At 43.4% G+C, this 26,268-nt stretch overlaps 1 protein-coding gene across 11 annotated transcripts in view; it reads left to right on the top strand.

Moving 5' to 3' along the window:
• The window catches only part of RARB (retinoic acid receptor beta), a 490,600-nt gene that overhangs the window by 406,897 nt on the left and 57,435 nt on the right, over positions 1–26,268 (top strand). For 10 of the 11 annotated variants that reach the window (XM_053263915.1, XM_053263907.1, XM_053263908.1 and 7 more), the window contains one exon: positions 9,887–10,028. In XM_053263915.1, the coding sequence (XP_053119890.1) occupies positions 9,917–10,028 (112 nt within the window). In that variant the 5' untranslated portion in view covers positions 9,887–9,916. Of the gene's footprint in view, positions 1–1,489; positions 1,567–9,886; positions 10,029–26,268 lie in introns of those variants that run through there. The other variant, XM_053263914.1, reaches the window with a different exon arrangement.

Raw genomic sequence — 26,268 nt, 5'->3', positions numbered from 1 at the left:
CCACAAAAAGGTAGCCTTTGTGCAGTTCTGTTTTTCCATATGTGAAATGGCAAGAGAGCAAAAACGACTCCAGATTATGAAAAACATAGCTGTACAGTGTCGTATATGTAGGGTTGGGTTTTTGCCCTGAAAAAAACAGAGAGCTCCTATGTAACAGAAGAAATTCATCCGCTATATTTTATCCCAGCCTGATGGTGCAGGGGTAGGTACAATTGACCTGTTTCATTTCTGCCTGTTCTACAGCTGTCAAAGGCATACACCTGTTATATGAGAGAGTCTGGTGTCTGTAGTTAGAAATGTATTAAACAGGAGATATTCAGAGATGGAGATATTAATCCGGAGATATTAAACAAGAAATATTCAGATATATTCAAAGGCTTGTTTTAAGGTTTCAATGAGGCAGTGTACTTTTCTCTGGTACCGGCAACATTGGTATTATCTATATATTTAATTCTCTTTGGACATGCGTGCCCAGGATTTGGTGGAGGAACTCTCACGACACGCTGTGAGAGTTCCGAAGTGAGGACTGAGGAAAGGGGGAAGAAAGTGCCGGCGGTGGCCAGCCGGCTGAGGAGGGGGGAGAAAAAGGCGGTGGCGGGCCGCGGGCGGGGGGAGAGAAAGGCGGGCCGCGGGTGGGGGAAGAGAAAGGCGGCGGCGGGGCGAGGGGAGAGAAAGGCGGGCCGCGGCTGGGGGAAGAGAAAGGCGGCGGCGGGGCGAGGGGAGAGAAAGGCGGGCAGGGGGAGAGAAAGGCGGCGGCGGGCAGGGGAGAGAAAGGCGGCGGGGGGAGAAAGGCGGCGGCGGGCGCGGGGAGAGAAAGGTGGTGACGGGCAGCGGGCGTGGGGAGAGAAAAGCAGCCGCGGTGGCAGGCGGACGGGGGAGAGGAAAAACGGTGGCGGCGGGGCCCATCTTGGCCGCCCGCCGCAGCTCTGTGTGGGGGGGGGATCTGGAGGGGAGGAGGTCTGGAGAGTGTGCGGACGGAGAGAAGTGAAAGAGAGGAGAGACCGGGGCAGGAGGAAGAGGGAGGGGGGACAGCCAGCCCCAAAGCGCCACACAGATGCTCTGTGCAGGGTTGGCTTCTTTTTGTTTATTGTATTATATTTTATGAGCACCTTTGCAAGTGACGACTGAAGCAGTACTAGAACCATTAGGCCTCTTCGTGGTGGTCAGCATCATCTGATCTTTTTTGTTCCCAGAAAGCCCATGGAATGATGCTACGTCGTTATGGAACATCATTCTGAGGGTTCTTTCGGGGGCGGGGGTGGGGAATGGTTGCTAGATGGAGCCATCTGCCAGGAATAAGTCTAGTGGTACCAGTGCTGCATCAACTGCCATTTGCAAATGGCATAACATAAAGGGCGGAGTGGGCAGGGAGAGGCACACAGGCTTAGCACAAAATTATTTTTTGTTTTTTGTTTTTAAGGAGAAAGGCTACCTCCTGCATTGCACAAAACTTTAAAGAATTCTGCATGCCCCACTCTGCAGCCTCAGAATGGGTCCTGTTCGGATCACTACTGATGGAGGGCCAGCTCAAGACAATTTAAACTGCTGTTTAAGCCATCAATTGGGGTAGGTTTGGATGTTCAGGGTGATGTCCAGAATATTGCACTCTCCCTTCTCCAGACATTATGGGCTGCCATTCAGTAGTTTGACTGAATTGGCCCATTGTGTCATTTAAATAAGTCTTCTGGGGAGAAATCACTGCATCTCTAATTACCAAATGAATCAGAAGGCCAAAGTACCAGGCCTTCCACAGTTTTGGATTTCTTTTCTGGGAACATAGCATGTACTCTGGACATTGCTGCATAAAAGGCACATTTTCACCTGAGTTAGATGTTATGCCACAATGACAGAAATGCCCCATCTAAGGAGATTCTTTTTTCTGTGCAAGTCTTAAAGTTGCAACAGGCCATTTCAAGATCTGGACCTGGCAACCCTAATCCAGCTAAATAGGTAGATAGGGAATCTTCTTGAGCAAGTATTAGCTGGTCTGAATTTAGATAGAGCTTTGTCATAATCTGTCTTTGACTTAGATCTTTTTACTCTGTACCATCAAGCAGGCCACATTGTTTTAAACGAGTCTTATATAAGTAGAGACTTTGAAAATGATCACATGTTGGTCTGTATGGGCATTTTATGTGAATAGACTAACAGGGCACATTTCATGACTGTCAGACTGACCTGTTCTTTGTAAATGCAGAAAAGCCAAACTCATAGACTGGTTGGAAGCATGGATAATCACTGTTAATGCAAGTTTCTTGAGAGGGCGTCTCCCCCAAGGACCCCTTTGTGGGGGGCGGGCAGGGGGCAAGTACCCCTTGGAAAGTAGTTGCTTCCCATTCCTGTTTCAGAGGTCCAACGTGGGACACAATTCACCCACCCTCAAATGCACTTTGCCACTTCTTTGCCCTAATTTTTTTTCTGGTGTGGACACTGTTCTCCCCGGCTCTGAATTTGCACCAAGTCACTCTGTTACTTAATGTGTGCATTGCAGCTAATGTACAAATCCACACTACAACTCTGTCTGTTGTCTGTTGTAAATAAGATGAGGTGTATCACTTGCTAGCTGACACACTCCAGCAATTTTAAAAAAACACAGAAATTGTTCAAAATCAGGCATTATTTTATTTACAGACACAGAATGGTCATAACTATGGAAAAGAAAGTCATTTAACTTGCCAACGTAAAATGTGTACAAAATGAAGAAACTGTGATTTTGTATAGATGCATCAAACAGTTTAACAGTATTTGTCCTCAAGGTGATCAGTTCCAAAGGATTTGTATTGCTTTAAAATGCCCTTGAATTTTGAGCAAAAGGGGCTTAGTATTATAGAGGACTTGATACACACAATGCCTTCCTTTGTACCCAAATGGTATTCTGAAGTCCTTTGTTACACTGGTTATTAAATCTGTTCAGATCTTCTTTAAGCAATCTATCCCTGAACTCAACTCTTTCATGTTTGACATAGTAATAGACAAGCATTACAAAAGTAAATAGCAACAAGGTTGGCTCCCCGCCCCCCCCCCCTTTTTTTCTTTTGGCATTGTGTTAAAGTAACATTGTCTAAATGGGTTACTTTGGCTTTAAATAATAGACCTAGTAACTGGCTTTATTTGCTCCTCGGGTACATGTGGTTTCAAATACTGTTCTCTGCTTTCAATGAGGCAGATAAGGTATCAACACAATTAAAAGTGAAAAATAATCTGTCTGCTTTGCCAGTGGTGAATGCTCAGAGAACATACACTGATACAATAGATTTTGAATAATTCATACCGAGCGTGTTTTCCCCCCCATCCTCCTCGCAATCTGTAAATGAGGACACCTAATGCAACATGGCCTGGATGATACTCTATCCATCTCCTCTTAAGATAAAAAGATGCTGGGGCAGGGAGTGTGGGGGGAGAGGGAGGAGCACTTCAGTTTGCTATATTTGAAGCACGGGGAGGCAGGATGGGAGGTGGACAAACATTAAAAGCAACGTTTATGTCTATGGGGTTTTGCATTCATGAGCAAATGGGGGGGAAAGCAGAGTAGACATTCAAAATGCCAAATTAATTCAGGTTTTTGTGCTCTTCCTTCATTCCATAGTGAATGAAAAAATTAAAACCGTTCTTTGTAGGCATCATTTGTGCACTGCATGCTGGAACAAAGCACTCTGTGATCTTGCTCCTTCTGCAGGCCATATTTAAAAGACAAATATAAGATGTTCAGCTTTGAGCATATTGCTCTATGAGCATATTATATTTTGTATGGCAAGGTTAATATTCTTCCTGCTTATTTTGTCACTGAAGCTCCTATGCTCCTATCACAGAGGATTTATGTGGGTGCTGTAGCGCCCATTAACACTAATGAGAATTGTTCATGTAAATTCCTTATGCCTCACAGGCATAATACATCCCTTGTAAGAGTACTCAACACTAATAAATAGAGCAAAATGTGGGCAAATGGATTTTTAGAAAAATAACTTATGTGACTTTATACCCTGCTGGCTATTAATTTAAAGACATTATATCATTACTATTATTGTTATTACAGATAATAAATTATATGTTCCATCTTAGTGAGTGTAGTTTTCTTGAAGGCAAATGTCAAATATGAAAGCTAAGGGTGAATCCCATCATGTTGTGAATGTACATTTCAAGACACTTGAGCCTATATTCCTTTTCCGAATGTGTCACAAGAGGAATCATTTCAATTCCATGCAGATTCTACACAAGAGCTAATCAGAGATCGGAAGGAGCAGCTTGGGGCTTATTTTGGAAGCACTTTGGGACCTACAGGGTACCTACCTCTCTCTAGGTAGGAACATCTAGGAACTATGAGGCAAACACAGGGTTCCTAACCCAATATTGAACTCACAACACAAATGCAGAAGTTGTGTGGGACATTTTCAGGAAAGAACTGGCAGGCAGGAGATGAGGTTGGTTAACCTTTCACCTGCCTGTCAATTTTCCTGTGCAAACATCCTCCCCTGGACCATTTTCCTCTCTAGCCGGGTTTTGAGACTAAGATTTTAGCCACCCTAAGGGAAAATGGCCCTGCAGGGGAGAATCAACAGACAAGAGAGGGTTTAACAATCTCTTTTCTCACCTGCCAGTTCCACCCTGCCAGTGCTGCATTTTCATTACTTCAGGAAAAGCAGGTTTGGAAACACATGTTTGCTTATTTCTGCCCTGATTTCCGCCTATGATTAAAGCAACTGGAGGTAGGCTCTTCACTTGCTTCTCTCACAGAGTCAGGCTGTCCTTTCCATCACACTTTTTCTTTGTGATCAAGCAAGTCCGAGCAAGGGGCGAGCAAGGAGCTGGTCTTGTGGTAGCAAGCATGACTTGTCCCCATAGCTAAGCAGGGTCTGCCCTGGTTGCATATGAATGGGAGACTTTGATGTGTGAGCACTGCAAGATATTCCCCTCAGGGGATGAAGCCACTCTGGGAAGAGCAGAAGGTTTCAAGTTCCCTCCCTGGCTTCTCCAAGATAGGGCTGAGAGAGATTCCTGCCTGCAACCTTGGAGAAGCCACTGCCAGTCTGTGAAGACAATACTGAGCTAGATAGACCAATGGTCTGACTCAGTATATGGCAGCTTCCTATGTTCCTATGTTCATTGCTTGTTTGCTGGTGGCTTTGGTTGATTCAGACGCTTAAACACAACGTTGATTTGTTGGTTGATTCAGATGCTTAAATAAAATCTTATCAGAAGCCCTGTTTAGACGTTGTTGTAAAGGCACTGTAAGCAAGTACAAGCATTGGAAGAAGGCCCAGAAGTTACAGCAGCATTCGTCTGAGAAGACAAACACCATATCCATGATGGTAGGAGTTTCCGTGTTTGGGAAGCTGGCCTGCCATCATGTTTACAGTGTTCACCTCTTCAAACACCGCTGTAACTGTGTTGTGCACTGCTGGTGGTGATGGGCTGGGGTGGGACTTCCAGCCCCACTTTTGACACTTTTACTCATGTATAGTATCTTTGCAATCATGTCTGAATAGGACTTTTGTCAGGCAGTAGATGTAGAAAAACAGCTAATACATGATCAGGTCTCCGCATAGCAGAGGTAACATATGCAGTTGCCATGCATGTCGTTCAGTGCTGCCGGTGCTGCCACTACGGAAATGAAACAGCAATCCAGCTATACCACTTACATATGTGTCTCCCGTGACATGGAGCCTGACTTCACTACATGAAGGTAGTTTTTCAGTAGCTGTCACTCACAAGGGTAATTAGGATTTTGAGTAGAGGGATCCTGGAAAGAATGGAAACAAGCAAAAGAAATCTTATAACTGATGGCTTAGGAAAACCTAGCCACCGGTGCTGTTTTTTTAAAAAAAGGGAAATTAGTAATAGTAAATTATAAGATACTGCTTGAGAGGTGGGTGTGGCTGAGACAGTTGAATGTTCCATTTAGGGTTTATTTAGATAGAGGAGTAAAAAAAAAAAAGACAGGAATATGTTTCCACATGTTCATGTCTTTAGAATTACAATGTGTATCATAAAATTAAATGTGACTCCTCTCAAAATAATGTCTGAAACCCAGATTAATGCTGCACATGCAACAGAAGAGGGACAATTTTCTATGGGGCCCCCTTCCCTCCTCAGCCTACTCTGCTTACCAGAAATATGTCCCCGAGGGTCCTGCAACCCCATGTACGTAGCGTTAGCCACTGAGGCTATTTTCACAAGCATGCAAAACCAGCCTAAGGGAGCCCAGCTGGGTTTAGCACACTCGTGAGAACCACTGGGCTCGAGGGCAAGCCTGGTGGCTCCATGGTGGCAAGCCCACCTAAATAACCATCCTCTTAAATGAGGTTAAGGGAGCGAGCACTCTCTTACCCTCATTTTTTTAATGGTGTGTCAGCTGCAGCTGCTTGCAACTGCAGCTCACACCTGGGGGAAAGGGGGCTCCCAATAATGCTCCGCACTCTTGTGCAGTGCATTATTGGGGCTCCAGGGAGCGGATCCCTGAGCCCAACCCCTGGAGCGTCCGAGCAAGGGGCGGGCAGGCTGCAGAGGAGCCACCACTCATCTGGGTGGGCAATCCACCTGCCCAGGGAACCACTTCAGATTAACTGCAGCGAAGGTAAGTAGAACCCTCCTTCCCCACAGATAGCCCTCTACCTCTTCACGCGGATTGTGTGAAAAGCTTCATTATGTTTAATTTAGCAGAGTTGCTTTAAAAAATAGATTTTATTTATTATAAGACTTTTATTAAAGGTTTATATGATATTTAGCTGATGAATAGGATTGGGCCTTTTCAGTGGTTGCACTCCGTTTATGGAATAGGCTCCCCATTGAGGTTCGCCTGGCTTCATCACTTTGTTCTTTTACACGCCAGGTAAAGACCTTTTTGTTCACACAGTCCTTTTAAATTCGGGTTTTCAGATTTGTTCTGGTTTTTAATTAATTTAAAAATGAGTTTTTAAGCTGTTTTGTATTGTATTTTGTATTTTCTTTTAACCTTTTTTTTTGGTCTGTTATGATTTAGTGTGTTATGTGTTTTTATTGTATGTTTTAATCCTCTGTAGTGAGCTGCCCAGGAAACAATTTGTTATGGGGTGGCTAACACATTTATTTATTTATACGTACGTACGTACGTACCATAGTAAGAAATAAGGAGAGAGATAGTCTGTAAAATTTTGGTACCTCTGCAACATATTCTGACAACTAAGTTTGATTATTTATTTATTTATTTATTTATTTATTTATTTATTTGACATATTTTTATACTGCCCAAAACTTGCATCTCTGGGCAGTTTACAAAATAAAAACAGAAAGTAAAACATTAGTTAAAACAAAAACAAAACATTAAAAACATTATAACAATTTATATTTTTTGAAACAATATTTTAAAACTGTATTAAAACCATTAGAACAATATTAATTAAAAATTAAAAATGTGCAATATTTCTAAATAATTGATTTGACTTTCTCATGTCAGTCCATTGTTGGTTCTTTAAAGACTTAGCAACACATTTCTATTAGGCTTACATCCATCTGTACATGGCACGCTACTTGTATATTTTCATTCCCACCAGATACTTGATAAGACCCCAGTTTTTATGGTTTGGGAACCACTTATTGTACAGTTTATAGTTAGCTATATAGTTTGCCTAATCAGGCTCTGAATCTTAAACCAGCCAGAGCTAGCATAATACATTTTCACACAACTAGCTGTTGAAATCCAACAAAATTGAACTTTCTGTACATTTTAGCACAGAAAATATTTCAATGTTTTTTTTAAAAAACCCTTAAATTATTACTTTATGTTAAACTGTAGGTTTTTTATACATTTTATATAGTTTATCCTATAAAAGGGACATTACTTTACTGGTATAATATTATAAACATATCTCCCTCTGGTCCTAAAGGATAAGCAAGTATGGATGCCTCCGTGTTTTCAGTGGCTGCAAATTCAATTTCTTCCTGTAAATGAGAGGGGCCTTCTCATTTTCCTTCTTTAGCAGTTGTAATTAAACCCTGGGTTAAAAGGATTGCCTAGGTCTGGTAGCCTAACAGGGCGACTGTCAAACAGGTGACCTATAAACGCAAGTCAAATAGCTAGAGTATCCCATCTTGTAATGATTATATTGTGGGTTTTGTTTCCCTTGTTCTGTGGATTGGGTGGCTCGTTTTTTAAAAATACATTGCTGTTTGGGTGCGCTATAAAACTAGCAACAACATAAGCTTGGACCCAAAGATACCCGCTGCATGACCTGAAGGCTCTTCTGCTCATGGCAGCTGTGCTCTCCATTTCTGTTGATTCTCCCTCCTACTCAGCTGCAGCCCCCTGCGTCATATGGCACAACTTTCAAGAAGTTCCCCTGATCCTCAAGGTTATCTTTGCAGGGAGCAGAGTAACCACTTAACCTTAATGTTCTGCGGTACCTTGCTATAGTTTTGTGACAGTTTAAATTCCATTAGTTTGGATCTCACTCGTTTGTGAAAGGCTGTGTAGGAAAATCACGTGGGAATGTTTGAACTCCCAGAATTAAAAACATTGTTAAGATTATTTATTTGCAGCACCAGCCTGGCCAGTGCTCAGCTGCAAAGGTCTTCTCCCCAACAGACAACAGAAAACAACTATTTCAGATTTTGTAAATGTCCAAGATTAGCCCTAAACTGATTTGTCATGAGGCCAATATTGAAAGGATGTTGTGTTCTCCAAAAATGTGTTAAGATAAAAAATGGATACAACAGGTATATCACTTTGGAACTTTGCTCTTGGCTCTCAGTTGTCCCTTATCAGCCTACAGTTTGCCTCTCCTGGTTGAATACATGCTAATGGCCATTAATCTTCTAATGTGACCATGCTTTTCCCCTTTCTAGTTTCACGGGTACATGGCATTATGTCCTGGTGTCATGCAATTAAATAAGGGATTTTAGTGTGACTGCATAACTGTAATACATGTATGTATCCTATTGGATTAAGGTGCTTTGAATTTTTCTCCCTCCATCCCTCCAAACTCTGGGTGGTTTACAAAGCAGGTAAACAAAATCAGTGTTTATTGTTGATCCCATTAACAGAATCCATTAAAAAAATAATCTTGAATGTTATTCCACCATTTTGCCTAATTTCGTATCTTTGGTTGGGTGCCACTGTGGTGGTGGAGGAACAGCAAGACACTTTCCAGTAGTTGCTCATCATCAGCAAAATGCCTCCGTTCGGACAAGTCGCATTCGGAACATAAACAGCAGGAAGAGCAGTCTCGTAGCAACTAACAACCTGAAAAAACAGCAACTTTTTCACACCGGATATAAGATGTCCTTGCTCTATATCGCAGCAATTCAATTCGCGACATTGGAAATTTGAACCGCACCCTGCTGTCCATGTAGGGACTGCGGGATCACGACGCAGGAAGTGTGGAAGCACACTTCCGAGATACGTCCTGACCCCATTGTAGGGTCTAGTCTGGAAAGCGCCCCGGGGGACCTGCGTTCTACAATGCAGATAGCTTGCATTGTGACTGCCAAGTCATACGGAGGCCTTCAGAAAGTGGAAAACATGCAAACTGAACCTGCATGTGGTCTAGGCTAATACAGTAGGCCCAGGTCACATCATTATCTGCATGGTGAAGAGTGGGGTTCATGTTACTCCTCCACCATGCTAATTCAGAGCCCGCTGAATGTATGAACCATGGCTTTGTTTTTTATTTTCTGAATCCTTGTTATGTCTGCTGCATTCTTCTTCCTAGCTGGCAAATAGCATTGTTTGTTTTTGATAAAATGACATTTCCCAAGTTGAAAAGGAGAAATATGAGCTGTTGAATATTTCATAAAGGTTTGAAGGTTATCAAACTTAGTCGTAATGTTACAGCCCTTCAGTCACTTCAGAGAACAATTGGCAACATGATGAGAGGCTTCATTTCATTCTCTTTTTTGTTCTGCTTGATTGCAGGGTTTTTTCCGCAGAAGCATTCAGAAGAACATGGTTTATACATGTCACCGAGATAAGAACTGTGTCATTAATAAAGTCACGAGAAATCGCTGCCAGTACTGCAGACTACAGAAGTGCTTTGAAGTGGGGATGTCCAAAGAATGTGAGTTAATTGTCAAAACTTCCTCGTATGCTGTATCCATATCCATGGTGGTGGTGATTGAGGTGTGGCTACCTAAGCAGAAATACTGGGGTCAATTATTAGTGTGAATTGCATTTTGTAACAACTGAATGTATCTTCCTTGTATTGCTAACAAAAAAAGCTGTCTTTATATCACATACTGAGGTGAGTCTTACGATCAATGAGGCTTGCCTTTAGGTGGTTTGCAGGGAGAGTGGACTTAGCCCGTTTTCCCTACAGACGATCGCCCGCAGAGCCCTGGGTCACCGGATTGGCCACCCACATGACTGCCGGCTCTGTCACGGAGCCGGAGGGGTTGTAGGGTGCCGTGGGATCCCCAGAAGTTCCAGGATGTTCCGCGCAAGTGCACAGGGCATCCTGGAGAGACCCCCAGGGCCAGGAGGCTGGTTTCAGCCTCCCACCAGGAATCTCCTCGTGTGTTGCCTGGCTTGGAGCTGCGCTGCGGCAATACACGATAAGGAAGAAGAGGTTAATAGAGCACTCGCTCCATTAACCTCGGCTAAGGGGAGGGGGAATTAGGCAGGTTAGCTGCTGGGAGCACACGACCGCCAAAAAGTGGGCTAGGCTCCCTTAGCCCGCTTTTTGGCGATCGTGAGAATCCCCTCACTGTATCCCATGTCCACACATGGGGATCTGTGAGAACCAATAATAAGTTTTTTTCACAGGACTTGGATATGCTGAATCCTGACAAATTTTTGTTCATGTTGCCAACAAAACATGTCAGGAACATACTGATAGTGGTATTTGCATAATTTGCACAGTCCACTGTGGACTGTGGGAAGTTGCATTATACTAAGTTGGTCATTGGTCCATCTACCATTGGTTCACTGACTTGCAGCAGCTCTCCAGGCCTCAGATAGGAATTTTCCTCGGCCCTGCCTGGAGATGGCGGGGATTGAACACGGGGCCTTCTGCATGGAAAGCAGCTGTCACTCAGCTATGACAACAACATTCTTCCACACATTCTGGCTCCTGGAGTACTGCTTGCTGTACTGTTAGTTACCACGAATACACTGACTGCGGCATATCATGTTTATCTGTAGATGTGCCCATAGAACACACAGAAATGGCTGTGATGCAGAAACTGGAACTTTAAACCTGATATTCAGGTTCATCTGGGTAACTGTGTGAGAAATGCACTGATAATAATCAGAAGCTTGCAAGGAAGCTTTAAAAGACATCTTTGTATGTGGAAGAGTCTGTGAAAAGGGTGGGCCTATGCACATTCTGGATCAAATAAGACAGCTTTGGGCAGTGATGTCTCTTAGTGAGTAGGCAGACATGTGCGCAACCAGCTTTAAAAATAAACTGACAACAATGTAAGTGGAGAGGAAACACAATCAGGCTGTTCTCACAAGCAGCCTAACCCAGCCTGGGGCAGCTCAGCCTGGGTTAATCTCAGTGTTCCCTCTAAGGCGTGCACAAGTGTGTACGCTGACAAGTTTTTTGATGTCCGCTCAGTCAATTTTAGATCCCGCTCAGGTTGAATCAGGAAGGCCCCACTCTGAATGCAGGTGCGCGCACACTGCCTTGATACTGCCACCCAGAACAAAACTCATTCAGCACACAGATGGAAAAAAAAATAGAGAGAACGCTGGTTAGGCTGCTTGTGTGCAGCACAGGTATTCTCCGTGGATTCCTGTGCTGCCTGCCGGCCTAACTCCACTTTTAAGCCCGGCCTTTAGCTGAGGTTAAGGTCGCAAGCACACACTTAACCCTGGCATGCCCTTAACCTCTAGAGATTTGTACTGCTTGGTGCAGTGTGGATTGTCTGGGAGCATGAGATGCACTCGAAGCAGAAGTCTGCTGGTCATCTGGAGGGGAAGGTAAGTTGGCAAAGCCTTTCAGCCTGCCCATCTGCCCAGTTGTGTGAGTAGCCTCAATGGCTAAAATTGACTAAATCCATGGAGTGTTTCTTCAAATAGGCTTTGATAGTATAAAATGGAGGAAAAAACCTTGAGAGAATTGTTAGTGTCCCCTTTCTTCTTGTATATCTTAAGCCCAGTATTGTATAACAGTGGCAGCCCATGTAGATATGGGCACAGCTTGTGGGGAAATTCCTTATATTTTAGGTACCCATGTGCAGGGCTGCATAAATCCACTAGTCTACTCGTCTGTGACGAGTGAAAAATGATGTCTGACGAGTGAAAAGAGTCCTGATGAGCAATGTACCAACATAGCTTGACAAGTAAAATATTTTGTCTGGCTGATAAACTGAACCAACATTTCTTCACCCCTGCCCATGTGTATCCATGTTTGCAGGGTTTTGCTTATGGATGTCTGGACATGCCTTTCCTAGGGCAGATTTACGTTCTGTACTTGGCAGTGGGCTGGATACAGTGCATTTCACAATAAATCACATCTAGATGTTGTTTTCAAGTGCTTACTGTCAAGTTTGTTTTCTTCTGTTGACTGCAAGAGGCAAGATTTCTAACCAAGCTGTAATGAACACCAGACAACTAATCTAAGCATCTCATTTCTTCAATTACCTGAAACTCCACCTGCAACTCCACAGTAAGAATACAAGGCTGCGACTTTGATGTGAAAGCAAAACAGATCCTAAAGTCTGTCTTATGTTTACAAGTACCAGAAGCACAAGAATCTGGAAAACAAGATGCCCTGTGTGTAATAAGAACTTTCTTGCACCTGTGTTAAGAAACAATGCTGTAGTAGCCAGTCCAGGAGGCCAACCATTGCCTATATAAATTAACATGTTAGTGAACTCTAACAATCTCAGAGCAGAATTTTGGACTGTAGGTGACTGCTTGGAGTCCATATAAAATATTCCGTTAATAATGTTTTAGTTACAAGAGTTGGCAGGGAAGTGGGGTAATAAAAAGACAGCTATCAGTATCTGCTAGGTGCAAATAAAGGTAAAATGGCAAATGGTTTTATTTAATTTTGTATTATTTATTTAAAATATTTCTATACCGCCCAAAACTTGCATCTCTGGGCAGTTTACAAGTCAAAAAATTTGATTGTATTTGAGAAAAAGCTAGCACAAAGCTCTGATGATCTTAAAAACACTGGTTCTGTGGGGCTCTAAAACATGTGGTCATGCTGCTGTGTGCAAGATAGCAGTACCAGAAGTGCTGCCTCTGGTGCAATCACATGGCATGCATAACTTTCAGTCTCCCCAGTGGAAATCATGCACGCCATGCAATCACACCAGAGGCAGCCCGCTTAGTACGGCCTTCTTGTATGGCTGTGTTATTTTAGAGCCCTGCAACAGCACAGGTAGGTCTGGTACCACCCACTTTATGCTGGGAGAATGAAAGCCACTATTCCTTTCATTAGTCCAGTGCAGTCTGTCTAGGCCAGCACTGCACAATCCATAATGAACATAGAGGGCATAAATGTATCTGTCGGACCACATTCACCCATATGAATCTGCCAGGGCCCTCTGCTCATCATCTCAGGCCCTGCTCATGACCCTGCCGCTAACAGAGAGCCGGTTGGCAGAGACTAGAGACAGGGCCTTTTCGGTTGTGGCCCCTTGGCTTTGGAACGGCCTCCCTGAAGAGCTTCGCCATGCTCCCTCCCTCAGTGTTTTTATAAAACATCTTAAAACGTACCTGAGGCTTTTTAATGCTCCAGTTTTTTTTTGTTATGTCTGGTAGGTTCTTTAGCTTTTTATAATTTTCAGTTTTTAGCTTTAATTTGAACCTAATAATGATTGTGGTTTTTAATCTGACAACTTCTTTTTTGTTTAATTTAGTTAATTTTATTACTTTTATTGTATCTTGTGTCTATCTTATTGTTGTGAGCTGCCCTGAGCAGTAGTGCACTGGAGGGGCGGGGTGCACATATTTTAAATAAATAAATAAATGATGAAACCATCCAAGCACTAAACTTGTTGGCGGTGATCGCTCAAATTCCATCCGAGAAGGGCAGCATGTTCTTTAGATGTGGCCTGATGCCGCTACGTTCACGCAAAATGAATTAATTATGTATAAACCAAAATTCGAGCCATCCTACTCAGAATATATTTCCACAGCAACCCTTGGAATTGCCAAAGTTCCCCACCCTTTTTACTATAGGGATGGGAATCATACCCTTTGCCTGTTGTTTAAAACTCTCCGCTGTGTGGATCATCTTCTGTGGATCTCAGTGGAGCAAAAAAATATTCATAGGAATGATCTAACACAAATCAAGTAGCTTCTCAGGTCCCACCACCCAAGCAAACATATTGAGCAGATGCTTGTTTGATGGTGTGCATGCAGACTTCACACAACTGCCTACATAGGAGCAATATCCACACAGGAAAGTTATTCATTCATTCATTCATTTGATTTATATACTGCCCTTCCAAAAATGGCTCAGGGCAGTTTACAACAGAATAAAAACAATTAAAACCGGTTAACAAAATCAAAACTATAAAACCAGAATAAAACCAAATAAACATTCAAACAGTTAAAAACCCTGGAAAACCAGGGCAAACATTTAAAACAATTTAAAACAGCTTACAACAATTTAAAAATCCTGGAAGGCCAGGCTCTCTAAGGTAACTCGGACCTAAGCCTTTCAGGACTTTAAAGGTAATAACCATCACTTTGTATTTTGCCCAGAAACATATCAGGAACCAGTGTAACTGTTTCAAGACAGGCATAATATGGTCTCTCCGGCTGCCTGAAATGCGGGGGAGAGCTCACTCCTCGGGTTCTTTGGAGCCCTGGCAATGCCCCCTTTGCGTGATGATGCAACATGATGATGCAAAGGGGCGTGGCTGTTTATTTTGCTGTTTATTTCACTTTCTCTCCCTCCAGAAAGTGAAATAAATGGTGTTCAGGCAGCAAACGGCTGCCTGAAATGAGCGGGAAAGCTCGCTCACCAGCTGCTGGCTCACGCCCCCCTTGGGACAGGATGGCCAGATGTTACTGGAAGGATGGGGAGGGGCCGCTGTGCTTCTGGCGGGAAAAATTTTGGGCAGAACTTTAAGAGGTAAGGGGAGGGTACTCTTTGCTCCTTGCCCCCCTCCATCCTCCCTGCAGTTAGCTGACAGCCCACTCCATTTTAGACACAAAAGGGGGGGATTTCCCCTCACCCCCCCCCCCCGGGGGGGGGGCAAAAATCCTCTTTGCCTATGGGCGGCAAATAGTTTAATCCACCCCTGTGCACAAAGTGGTCTGACCTACAAAACTTAAAACAAATGATAATCACTGCTTAGAAATTAGTGGAGCCGTCCACCTGAGTTTTTAACACAGACCGTATGTGCTCCCTGCAGAAGCAGTCTGTATTTCAGAAGTGAAAGGGCTTAAAAGCTTCATTCTAATCTGGCATTCCAAAACAGAATGTTTTCACTCATTCCTTCAGGTGGGTGTTCAAACAAAAGCCTGTTTGTTGGAGGCTTTTAAATACATATAGCATGGTCTTTGCCGATTTCACTGCCATTCTTCCTGAAGTGCCTGATTGGCTGCAAGCAGATTGCCCCTTACAGCACGGTACGCGACGAAGGACAAAAAGGTACTCCCAAGGCCATGTAGGGAAAACAAGCCTGCACTGCTTAACCAGCCCCAAATAGAAACGTTAATCATGGTGGACAACTGCAAATAGCAACCCAAATACCTACTCCTCGGGGCAAAGGAAGAATGAATGCCCAACTTGAACTGTGTGAAATTCTCTCTGTATACATTACTGCTTGGTACTGCTGTGGATGTCTTTGTGAGAAAGCAAAACAAGGTGCCTGTATCCTTGATGCCACACACTTAGGCTGCTTCAATACAGAGCAGCAATGTGTGCAGGGCCAGTGCCCAGAGGATAGGGTTTTCAAAGACATCCGTGAGTAAAACATGCTTGCCAAGGATCCCATTTATTTTACTGTCCAGCCATTTCCTTTCAAATCGCTAAATGGTGAAATGCAATTAATTCTGAGATCTGTAGCAGAATAACTGTTTTCTTTTAACCTATCCAGAGATTTAATGACCATTTTCACAGTGACTCCCCCCCCCCCCCCTTTGCAGAGTTAAAGAACTGAGGGCTGACACAGAGTTGTGTTTTCTCTTTTGATTAGTGGCCAGTCCACAAGGCCTAGCTGAGATAAGGGCTGTATTGTACTAGGCTAAAGGAGTTGGTCCTGATCAGTGTTCCCTGTAACAAGGGTTCCCAGATGTTGTTAGCTACAACTCCCATAATCCCCAGCCAAAGGCCACTGCAGCTGGGGATGCTGGGAGTTGTAGTCAACATCTGGGAATCCCTGTTAGAGGGAACAGTGGTCCTGATCCAGTAAGCCGCTTCATGTGTATGCACAAGGGCTTGCTTGTATGCAGCAGGGAGCATTGCCCCCTTCCCCTTTTTATAAGACTCAGTTGTTTTTAACGGTTGCATGAGAGGTCAAAATTCAACTGGTAAAGTTTTGTTTTGTTGTTGTTGTTGTTTTGGCATGTTGCTGCCGTGGTGAGAACAGCTGGTAATTAAATAGAAACCACTCAGTACTGGAAATGCAATGCTTTTGCCATATGTTTGCCCCATATGTAACAAAGTGACTGGTGGTACAAAAGCCCATAATCTTGTGCCATAAAGTGGACAATATATCCTGTACGATTTGAGGATTGATTAATAGTCAAGTCATTTTATTACAATCAAAGATCAGATACATCAATACAGTTACAAGAGGATTGATTAATAGTCACATGGTTTAGATCACATTAAGAGCCCCTTCTCACAATTGGAGAAGGAGTTCTAAGTGGACGTGGGGAGGAAGCCATGAAATGCTTACCTCCCCTGCAGACGGTGAGTGAGCAGATCACTCACCTAGACAGTTCCTGGCTCCTGCCAGCAGCAGGAGGTTCCTGGGGCTGGAAGGCCCCGAACTTCCATGATGCACCGCGCGAGTGCGTGGTGCATTATGGGAAGCCTCCCAACACAGGCTGGGAGGCTACTTGTGTGTAGGTGCTGCATGAAGCCACGTGGCACTGACACACAATCATGTATGTATGTATGTATGTATCGTATATTATACCACCTGTTAAGTACATCTCTAGGCGGTGTTCACAATTTAAAATAATATTTAAAAAACAGCAACAAATTAAATTACACGAAACAATAAAAACAGTAGCATAAAACAATTATTAAAACCAAGTTATTAAAATTAATTCTAACTAAAAGCCTGTAAGAGCAGGAGAGCCTTGAGGGTCTTCCTGAAAACAAACAGAAAGCCCGGTCCTGGGTCGCCACCAAACAAGCTGGTGGCAACAACCATAATCAGACCTCTCCGGAGGCTCGCTTTCTGGAAGCCCTCGCACCCAAAACCGAGGCGAAGTGGCTCCCTAAGCGGGTTTGCCTCTGTGCTGCTGCTGTCAGGAACCTCATGGCTCCTGGCTGTACACATGCGCAACCAAAACCGGGTTGGGCTTACTTAGCCTGGTTTTGGTTGCGCATGTGGATAACTTCTGAATGTTTTCTGTGCATTGTTTCCCTGTGATTAATTAAACATCTTTGCTCCTGGGGTGCTGTTAGATGTCCCATAGTAAGCAGCTTGGTGTGTGTTTTCCCTTTATCGGAAGGGCTTTCTCTGATCTTTCTTCTCTTTCCCCTTCTAGTTTTGCCCAGCTTTTCATTTGCCAGTGTTAAGGTTTAAAGTAGCAGCTTACAGTAAATTATTAACAACAAAAATAAATCCACTTTCTGTGGAGATGGTTATGTAATAGCAGTAATTGCATCAACTCATCTAATGAGCTTTCCCTCCTGTGCCATGTACAACAGATTAATGGCCCATGCATTCATTTACAACTCATTTTGTTTCTGGAAGAAACAAAGCTTAGGCAATGGAATAAACTGGCAAAGAAGATAACAAAGGGTTTCATCTCCCCCTACCACCACACACACACGGACAGAAGAACTGTGCACACAGTAGTTAAACAGAACGCTTGTGTCTTCCCACCAAGTTTTCCTTGCACAGGAAGACCATAAGGAAAGTAGTTTTGTATGCAGGGCCTGAAGAGGGGCCACCCACTGAATACAGCAAGGTGATCCATGGGAGCCCATCCATGTATAGAATGGCAGAGTGTGTTGCAGTGTTCCGATGCAGCAGCAATGCATCCATGTAGGGGCTACCAGTTGGGGGATAAGCAGAGTTCTGTTTAACTCTTATGGAACACATTTTTGCACATAAATCTCTGGGCATGTATGTGAGACGATCATATGCAGCGAAACAAACAAACAAAAAAAGCCATACATTAATTACCCTAGCAACTGTCTTTTGCTAATTATTTCACTAGCATCTTTGACAATGCAACTTAGATAAAAATTCTGCCTTGAACAAAACATGCCTATCACTCCGTTAGCTTGAGTTCTATTGTCTTAATATGTTTTTGAAAATCAAATCAAATCATGGCATCCTAAACTTCTGTAGTTCACTGATTGCTTGTCTGGTTTGTTGTGTGGTGAATTATAATTTCAAAGAAAGTAGGAAAGCAGTCCAGAAGTGCTAATAAAATAATTACGTGCTAAATCCAATGCATTTCATGTCATATAGACTGTCAGTGGTGGTGGTGGGGGGGGGGACACACAAAACATGTCCGTAAGTATTAAATCAAGGTGTTTTAATCCATTTAAGTTCTTGATTGTTTAATTGGTATGGGCTAATTTTAGTTAGCTGACTTGTGACTTAACGGCACATTTGTTTTTGTTTTTCACAGTTTTTTTAAGCCTGGCACATTACTATAATAGAGAATGAGAAAGAATAAAGATGAACTTTCTTTTTAACGGTGAATGATAGGAGGTTTTGTTAGTGAAATTGTGAGCCCTTTCTCACAATCCATGAGAAGGGCTTGATGGGGTGAGGCGAGGAAGCCTAGAAACGTTGACCTCACCCACAGATGACCCTCTCGTTGTTCCTGGGCAGACAAATTGCCTGCCCAAATGATTGCCAGCTTCTGCCTGCAGCAGGGAGGTTTGGGGGCTGGGAGAAACCCGGAACTCCCATAATGCACCATGCAAATATAATGCACTCATATTGAGAAAGTCACTCTGCCCCCACCACACTAAGGCTATGGGGCAAAAGGATGGTCTTGGTGGGCCCTGAGCAGCTACTCAGTGATACTGACCCCAGCATTGGCCCAGAGGTGTTGTTATGCCTGGACAAGATAGCCCAGCCACCATTATCTGTGCCCTACTGGTTTCTAGAGTGGACTATGGCCATTTGTTTCACTTGCAGCTACCTTTGAATGCTTCTCAGAAACTTCAGTGAGTGCAAAATGCTGCTCCTGGTTTACTAACTAGGAACAGGTATAGAGAACAAAAGCTGCCATTTGTTAATTTCCTGGCACAATATAAAGTGCCAGTTGTTACCTATAAAGCCCAAAATCACCTGGATACCTCAAGAACTCCCTGTTGCTCCATGGGTTGTTCAGACCTTGAGCCCTTTTTCACAATTGGTGGGGAGGAAGGCTGCTTGCACTTACCTCCCCGCAGATGATCCCTCTTGGCTCCCTGGATGGGCGGATCATCCGTCCACATGATTGACGACTGCTGCTGGCAACGCGGAGGGTCTGTGGCTGGGACGCTTCCTGCCAGCCCCCGGAACTCCCATAATGCTCCATACGAGTGCACAGTGCATCATGGTGATTCCCCCAATGCTGGTTGGGGGCCCCGCAGTCTCCCAGCCCTGGCTGCAAGCAGCCAGGGTTGGCAAATGATTTTTTAAAAATGGCACTGAGTACTTGCTCCCTTAACCTCATTTTAAAGGCAAACTTCCAGAGGCGGGTTTGCCGACAGGAGCCGTGTGGCTCCTGGCGGTTCTGACGATCAGCCGAAACCGGGCTTGGCTCTCTTAGCCCAGTTTTGGCTGGTCGTCAGAACAGCCTCCTTATTTTCTTCATTGGTATCCTGCTAGGCTCACCCCATTCCCCAGACTGACCTAGTGTACAAGTACTGTCTATGACAGGGTTTTTTAACGTTGGGCCCCCAGATGTTGTTGGACTACAACTCCCAGAATCCCCAGCTACAAATGCCATGTCTGGGGATTCTGGGAGTTGTAGTCCAACATCTGGGGGGCCCAAGGTTAAGAAACCCTGGTCTATGAAGTCTCATCTTCTCCAATGAGTGGATTCCAGTGAGGGTTCCAGTGAGCAGACAGTTTATGCTGTTTGTGGGAGTAGCCTGTGCACCTCATGTTTTGCGAAACATACTACTACTACATGAGTAGCTCATGTTTTGTAAAACATACTACTTAACATATATTATTTTCCATGTGTTTGTTAATTATCGTTACATCGTTTGTTCCAGTGTTAATTGCATAGTCCAAAATTGTTGCCTCAGACTTGGAGGGGTTCCCTGTACATAGAACTGAGCTTGGCTCTGCCCTCAATAGCCAAACTAGAGCATATATTTTGCATTTGGAAAAAGGGTCCCAGGTTCAATCTCTGCAATCTCCAGGTCAGGCTGAGCTGGAAAAGAGCTCTCTTTTCTGAAACCCTGGAAAGCTGCTGCCAGTTAGTGTCCTGTCAGTAGACAGTACTGAGATAGATGGACCAATGGTCTGACTAAGTATTAGGCAACTTCATATGAACATAGGGAGCTGCCATATACTGAGTCAGACCATTGGTCTATCTAGCTCAGTAATGTCTACACAGACTGGCAGCGGCTTCTCCAAGGTTGCAGGCAATAATCTCTCTCAGCCCTATCTTGGAGATGCTAGAGAGGGAACTTGGAACCTAGATGCTCTTCCCAGAGTGGCACCACCCCTCCCGGGGAATATTTTATAGTGCTCACACATGTAGTCTCCCATTCTTATGCAACCAGGGGAGACCCTGCTTAGCTAAGGGGACAAGTCATGCTTGCTACCACAAGACCAGCTCTCCCCCCATCCTGTGTAACCTATGCATCTTGTGTTTATACAAGATATATCAAAAGTACTCCATAAACATTATCTATTCTCTTATCTCCCAAAAAATAAAATTGGAAGAAGAGTTTTGAACTGCAAAGAAGAAAGCCAAAAACAAAACAAAACAATCTGAGAGAGTAAAGTGCATCAAAACAGAAAAGCCCTTACAGTTCAGCAGAAACAAGAACAGGGATTTCCTGAATATCGGTTCCACAGATCCGAGCCTGGGGTCAGTCGTAGTGGAAAGTGGCAAAGCACTGAGCTTTCTGAAAGGCAGGAAGAATCATATAGTATAGCCCTTGGGAAAGGGGTCAGTGTCTACTGCAAATCAAGGCTAATTTAGCTCCAGAACAGCCCTTTCAGTTTTACAGGCAGCATGGGGCAGGGAATGGTTTTATTTTTAGTCTTGTCATCGATTTTTCATGCCCACACACGACTGTTAGGCTTATTGTAGCAGAAACTCTAGCACTGAGTTGTTGCTTTTTACTTGAAGCAGTATCATTCTACTGATGCCTAGTATATTTAGCCCCCTCCCCGCCCTTTTACAGGACAAAGTAACATAAAGGAGATGCAGCTAATAAGCTCATATCAAGATTGATTACATGTCCTCAGCTGGAAGTTATACTAAGCCTTATTCTCTGAGGTATAACATCTGTGGTGAGCCTTTCACTGCTCTTCGGCTTCAGCATCCATTTTTGTCAGAATTATGCCATCTTGCATGCTGTAAGACCAAGCTTGGTTTTGCATACATAAATCTTCCTTTCCTTGCCAGCCCCAATTGTGCTTCTCTCCTTTTGGTGAACTTAATATTATAGTAAAGCTATAATAGTTAAGGTGATGCATTGGCATAGTAATGTGGCTTCAGCCCCTAGATAATCTCCAGTCTCTTTGGAAAATATGTAGAGATGTACAAAACATTTTGAACTTGAAACGTTTCAACTCAAAATGGACCATTTTGACTCAAAACAGGCTGTTGTGAGTGTTTTGAACTAAAAACAGTCGAGCTCAAAACAGAACAACCCCATTTCAATCAAAATATTTTTAGTATTTCAAGTGCCATTTTGGAGACCAGTTTTCCCCTTGATTATTGATTTTCTGGCCCTGTCTTCCGATTGACTTGAGATCTCCTTGCTTCTTGGTTTGTTATCATACACATCAAGTGTTGTCATGGGCAACTGTACCCCCATTGGCTAGGGAGGGGAACACAAAAGGAGGGAATTTCAAATTCAAAATGCATCCAAAGGGACTAGGAGGCAGTAAGAGAGCTCTTATGCTGTGCCTCTCTTGAAGAAGAGAGGAGGAAGGACAGGAGGAAGGAAGGTTTGATTTTGTGGTTCTCTTTTTTCAGTACTGAATATGCTGTGCTATTGCTGCTATAACTATGTGGTTTTGCTGGATCTCAGATTGACAAAGAACTTGGGTACCTGCCTTTGCCTATCTTGAGTTGTGGTTTGTTTTGTTAGTGAGATAGTGTTGTGGTGAGAAATGGACAGTGGCAGCTCTCTCTCTCTCTCTGTAATATTTCTTGATGATTGCTGTGATGAGCTCCACGTCTGGCCTTGAGACTAGCTTGTGCTTCACTCACTGTTTTGGTCTGCTCTGCAATCTGCATTGCATGGTGTATTGCTCAGTCAAAATGTGGCTGAAGTTGCTCTTAACACTTGCGCTGTTAAGGTTGTCACTGGGTTATTGGGTCACTTTGCAGTTTGAGTGCAGGTTGGGGTAGGTTAATTTGCAATGGTGTTGGGCTGGAGGGCCATTATAGTGAGTGCGAATAGGGAGGAAGACTTGGTGGTCTCGCGACTCTTGCGCTGGATCTGCTCTCACTCGGATAGATGCCAGCGAACACCGTTCAGTGCCTTGCGACCTGGGTTGAGGTGGGCTGGCATGCATCCGCTCATCAGGGGTAACCTTGTGGTCAGGATAAGGTTCAGACCGGTTCCGAGCCGAATCAAAGCCCAGTCTGTCACCCTCCTGTGGGCATACCTCCTATGAGATTGACCCACATAGGGGATACCGGCACTTTAGTTCAATTCCTCATTGCAGGTTTGTAATTATTGATAAAGCGGCCCTAGTTTCTTCCATCTACGCGTGTCCTGTCATTATTTGGGTCTGGGTTTGCAAATTGCAATGCAGAATTTGTGTGCACTCTGTGAGTGTGGCTTGTTCCATCCATAGGTAACAGTGGGAAAGCTCGAAATGATGGATGCTGCCTACCATCCAACCTACAAAAGAAATTGGTAAGTGGGCAATTTTGAACAAATCATTAACCTTTTCCCAAAACCCCCATAAGATCCTATTATGATTTTGGGGAAAGGTTAAAAATTTGTTTTAAATCACATAACATAAGAACAGCCCTGCTGGATCAGGCCCAAGGCCTATCTAGTCCAACATCCTGTTTCACACAGTGGTCCACCAGATGCTACTGGGGAACTCACAGGCAACAGGGGAGGGCATGTCTCTTGCTGTTGCTCCCCTGCAACTGTTATTGAGAGGCATCGTGCCTCTAAAGGATGGAGGTGACCCACAGCCACCAGACTAGAATTCCATAGATTAATTATGTACTGTGTGAAAAAATATTTCCTCTTGTTGGTCCATTTCTCAACCTTCAATTTCATGGGATGACCCCGGTTCTCTCTTTGTCCACTCTGTACTCCAAGCATAATTTTATACACCTCAATATACCTTTATACACCTCTACAATACAATACAATTTTATACACCTCAATACACCTTTATACACCTCCCTTTAGTCGCCTCTTTTCCAAAGTAAAGAACCCAAGTTGTAGCCTAGCCTCATAAGGCGCTCCAAGCCCCTGATCATCTTGGTTGCCCTCTTCTGCCCACAAATCGCCACCAAATAGGTCACCCAATTGTTTAAAATCACCCACAGGCCTTTTGATAATCAAAGGTGGGATATATAGAACAAGTCAAAAGAGATTTAAATGAACTTGGTGTTCTAGGAAACCAACATTGGAACATTGACAATTAATAGAATTTCTTGTTAATCAGGAGCACATACTCACTTGAATAATATGTGGTGTTTATGTTTGCAGAGGGAATTATCCAAGGCTGTGGTTTTGACAGATTAGCTGACTGAGGAGCCTTTCTTCCACATTACAGCTCCTCTTAATTTTATGCCAGAATACTAACTTTATGGATCTGTTTGAAAGTGCCTTTATTCTCCTTTGTTTGCTTTGTTTTAGATATCATTTGAGAAGCTTTCCTCTGAAATGCTCCACCTTTTATATAAAAATAGGTACAGGATTATTTAAGGTTTTTAAAATGCAGCAGAATGCAAAGCATATAAATAAAACAAATTTAAACAGAGTGGAGACAGGGGAAATATAGCACTTAAGATATCAGTTAGTTAGCTTCTGGAACCCTTCATAATGCAAATAACAAGATCACAAAGCACTTCAGGTTTGGTCCCATCCATCTCAAAGAGATCCCAGTAGGGCAGGGCTTCCTAACCTTGGGTCCCCAAATATTTTTGGACTACATCTCCCATCATACCCAGCTACAATGGCCCTTGTCTGTGTGACTGGAAATAATGAGGGTCGTAGTCCAACAACATCTGGGAAGCCAAGGTTGGGATCCTTTGCAATAGAGCATAGCAAAACCTTGCCACCTCAGGAACACTTGGACATTTGGAGTGTCGATAGCTGAGTGAGCAGAGGGGCTGAGCAGGATTGAGTGTGCATGTGCACCTCTGGTGACAGGAGAAAACGGGCCTCTGTTGTGTTCTCTAGGGATCCCTCTGTGCATTGGCATTGTGCTTCTGGCAGACTGGACTGAGTCTTTAATGCTCTGCTTCACCTCTTGTCAATGGGGTCAATTTGTTGATCTCTTTCCTTTCCTCTCCCCCGAAGAAATAATATAGTTAGAAAAGAGGCTGGTTTTTCTGCAGTCCAATTCCAGTGGAAAATCTATTTATCATACATAAAGAAGGTTCCGAAGCTAACTTTTAAAAGTTGTACCTTAAAGTCCTGCAGGCAGTGCCTAAGGCAGGTAAGCATTTAATTATCCCTGGGATTCTCTCTCACTATCCTGACTCTGTAACAGGTTGCTTATTGCAAACACAGACAGTAAATGGATTTGCTTAAATATCTATGAAGAGATTCTTTGTGTTCTCAAGACACATGCCTAAATTTGGGAGCTGAAGCTAAGTGGAATTCTGCGTGTCCCCTGGCAAAAAGTGCAACTGAATGCAAACATGCTTTTACTGTGGATTACAGGCTTGGCTAGTCACCTGACAGGCACTTTTAATGGAGTCAGGAAGACATGCAAGAGAAACACACTGACCTACTTTTTCTTCCGTCCTTCTTCCTCTTTTTTTTTTAAACTGGTGCTCCAAGCAAATAAAATGTTAATACTGTATAAAAACCCTACGGAAAATTAAACACAACTTAAAGGAGCTTTTCTGCATTGCATGCTTCTTTTGACGGATTTGAGATATTCTGGGGTTAGCAGTGGAGTTTAAAAAATAACCAGAATGTTTTTCCCCCTGGGAAACAGCTGCTTTGAAAACTATGCCCACTCTAATAGTCTTGACTTCAACACCTTCTGAGAGTAGAGGGTCTGCTTCAAGTTCACAAAATGATTTAGTGAATATCCTCCTGAGGGAAAGACCTTAGGGACCAAATTATATGAAGTGATCTAAAGGTATTTTTATTTGGGCCTTGTTTGCTACTGCCTTCCTTTTTGCATTTGGTCACCATTTATAATATATATTTTTAGACTGCACTGTAATTTTATTACTGTATCTGTTTGGGCTTTTTATTGGAACCAGATCTGGACTGGACAATGACTGGGACAAGGTTTGAGGCCCCCTCTCCTCCCACACTAAGGTCCTAATGCTGTAGCTGCTATTAACTGTTTAAAAAAATCAGAAACAAAAACAACCTGATTGCCATCACGTTTAGTTTGAGAAAGTATGCAATCTTTATTTAATAAGCGCAGATTCTCATTATCAGTGTAGCGTTAGTTTGATGGAAATCTTGAGATTCTGCAGTATGTATGCTCCCATGGAGTGTCTAATGAGAAACTGGGGGAAATGTCATTGATCTCTGATTGACATCAAGCCAATTTCAGATTGTGATTATGCATATCAGCTTCATCTCAGGGTACATTGTCAACTGAAGATCACTGACATTTTTTCCAGTTCTCACAGCACACTCTGTAGTAGCTTGTGTTCCATGGGACTTCAGATTCCCATCAAACTAACATTACATTGATTGTGAGAACCAGCCCTAAATGTCCACAATATTTTTTTTTTAAACCGAGCGCTAAAGAACCCTTCTTCCGCAACTCAGTCATAGTGTTGCTTCTTTCTCCCAGTCCTCCCAGTGCTTCCAGAGGACACCTAACCTTGAAGTT

The sequence above is a fragment of the Hemicordylus capensis genome, chromosome 6 (assembly GCF_027244095.1).
Source record: "Hemicordylus capensis ecotype Gifberg chromosome 6, rHemCap1.1.pri, whole genome shotgun sequence".
Classification (NCBI taxonomy): domain Eukaryota; kingdom Metazoa; phylum Chordata; class Lepidosauria; order Squamata; family Cordylidae; genus Hemicordylus; species Hemicordylus capensis.
The sequence above is the reverse complement of the archived record's forward strand: the minus strand, read 5'-3'. Positions and strand labels throughout refer to the sequence as shown.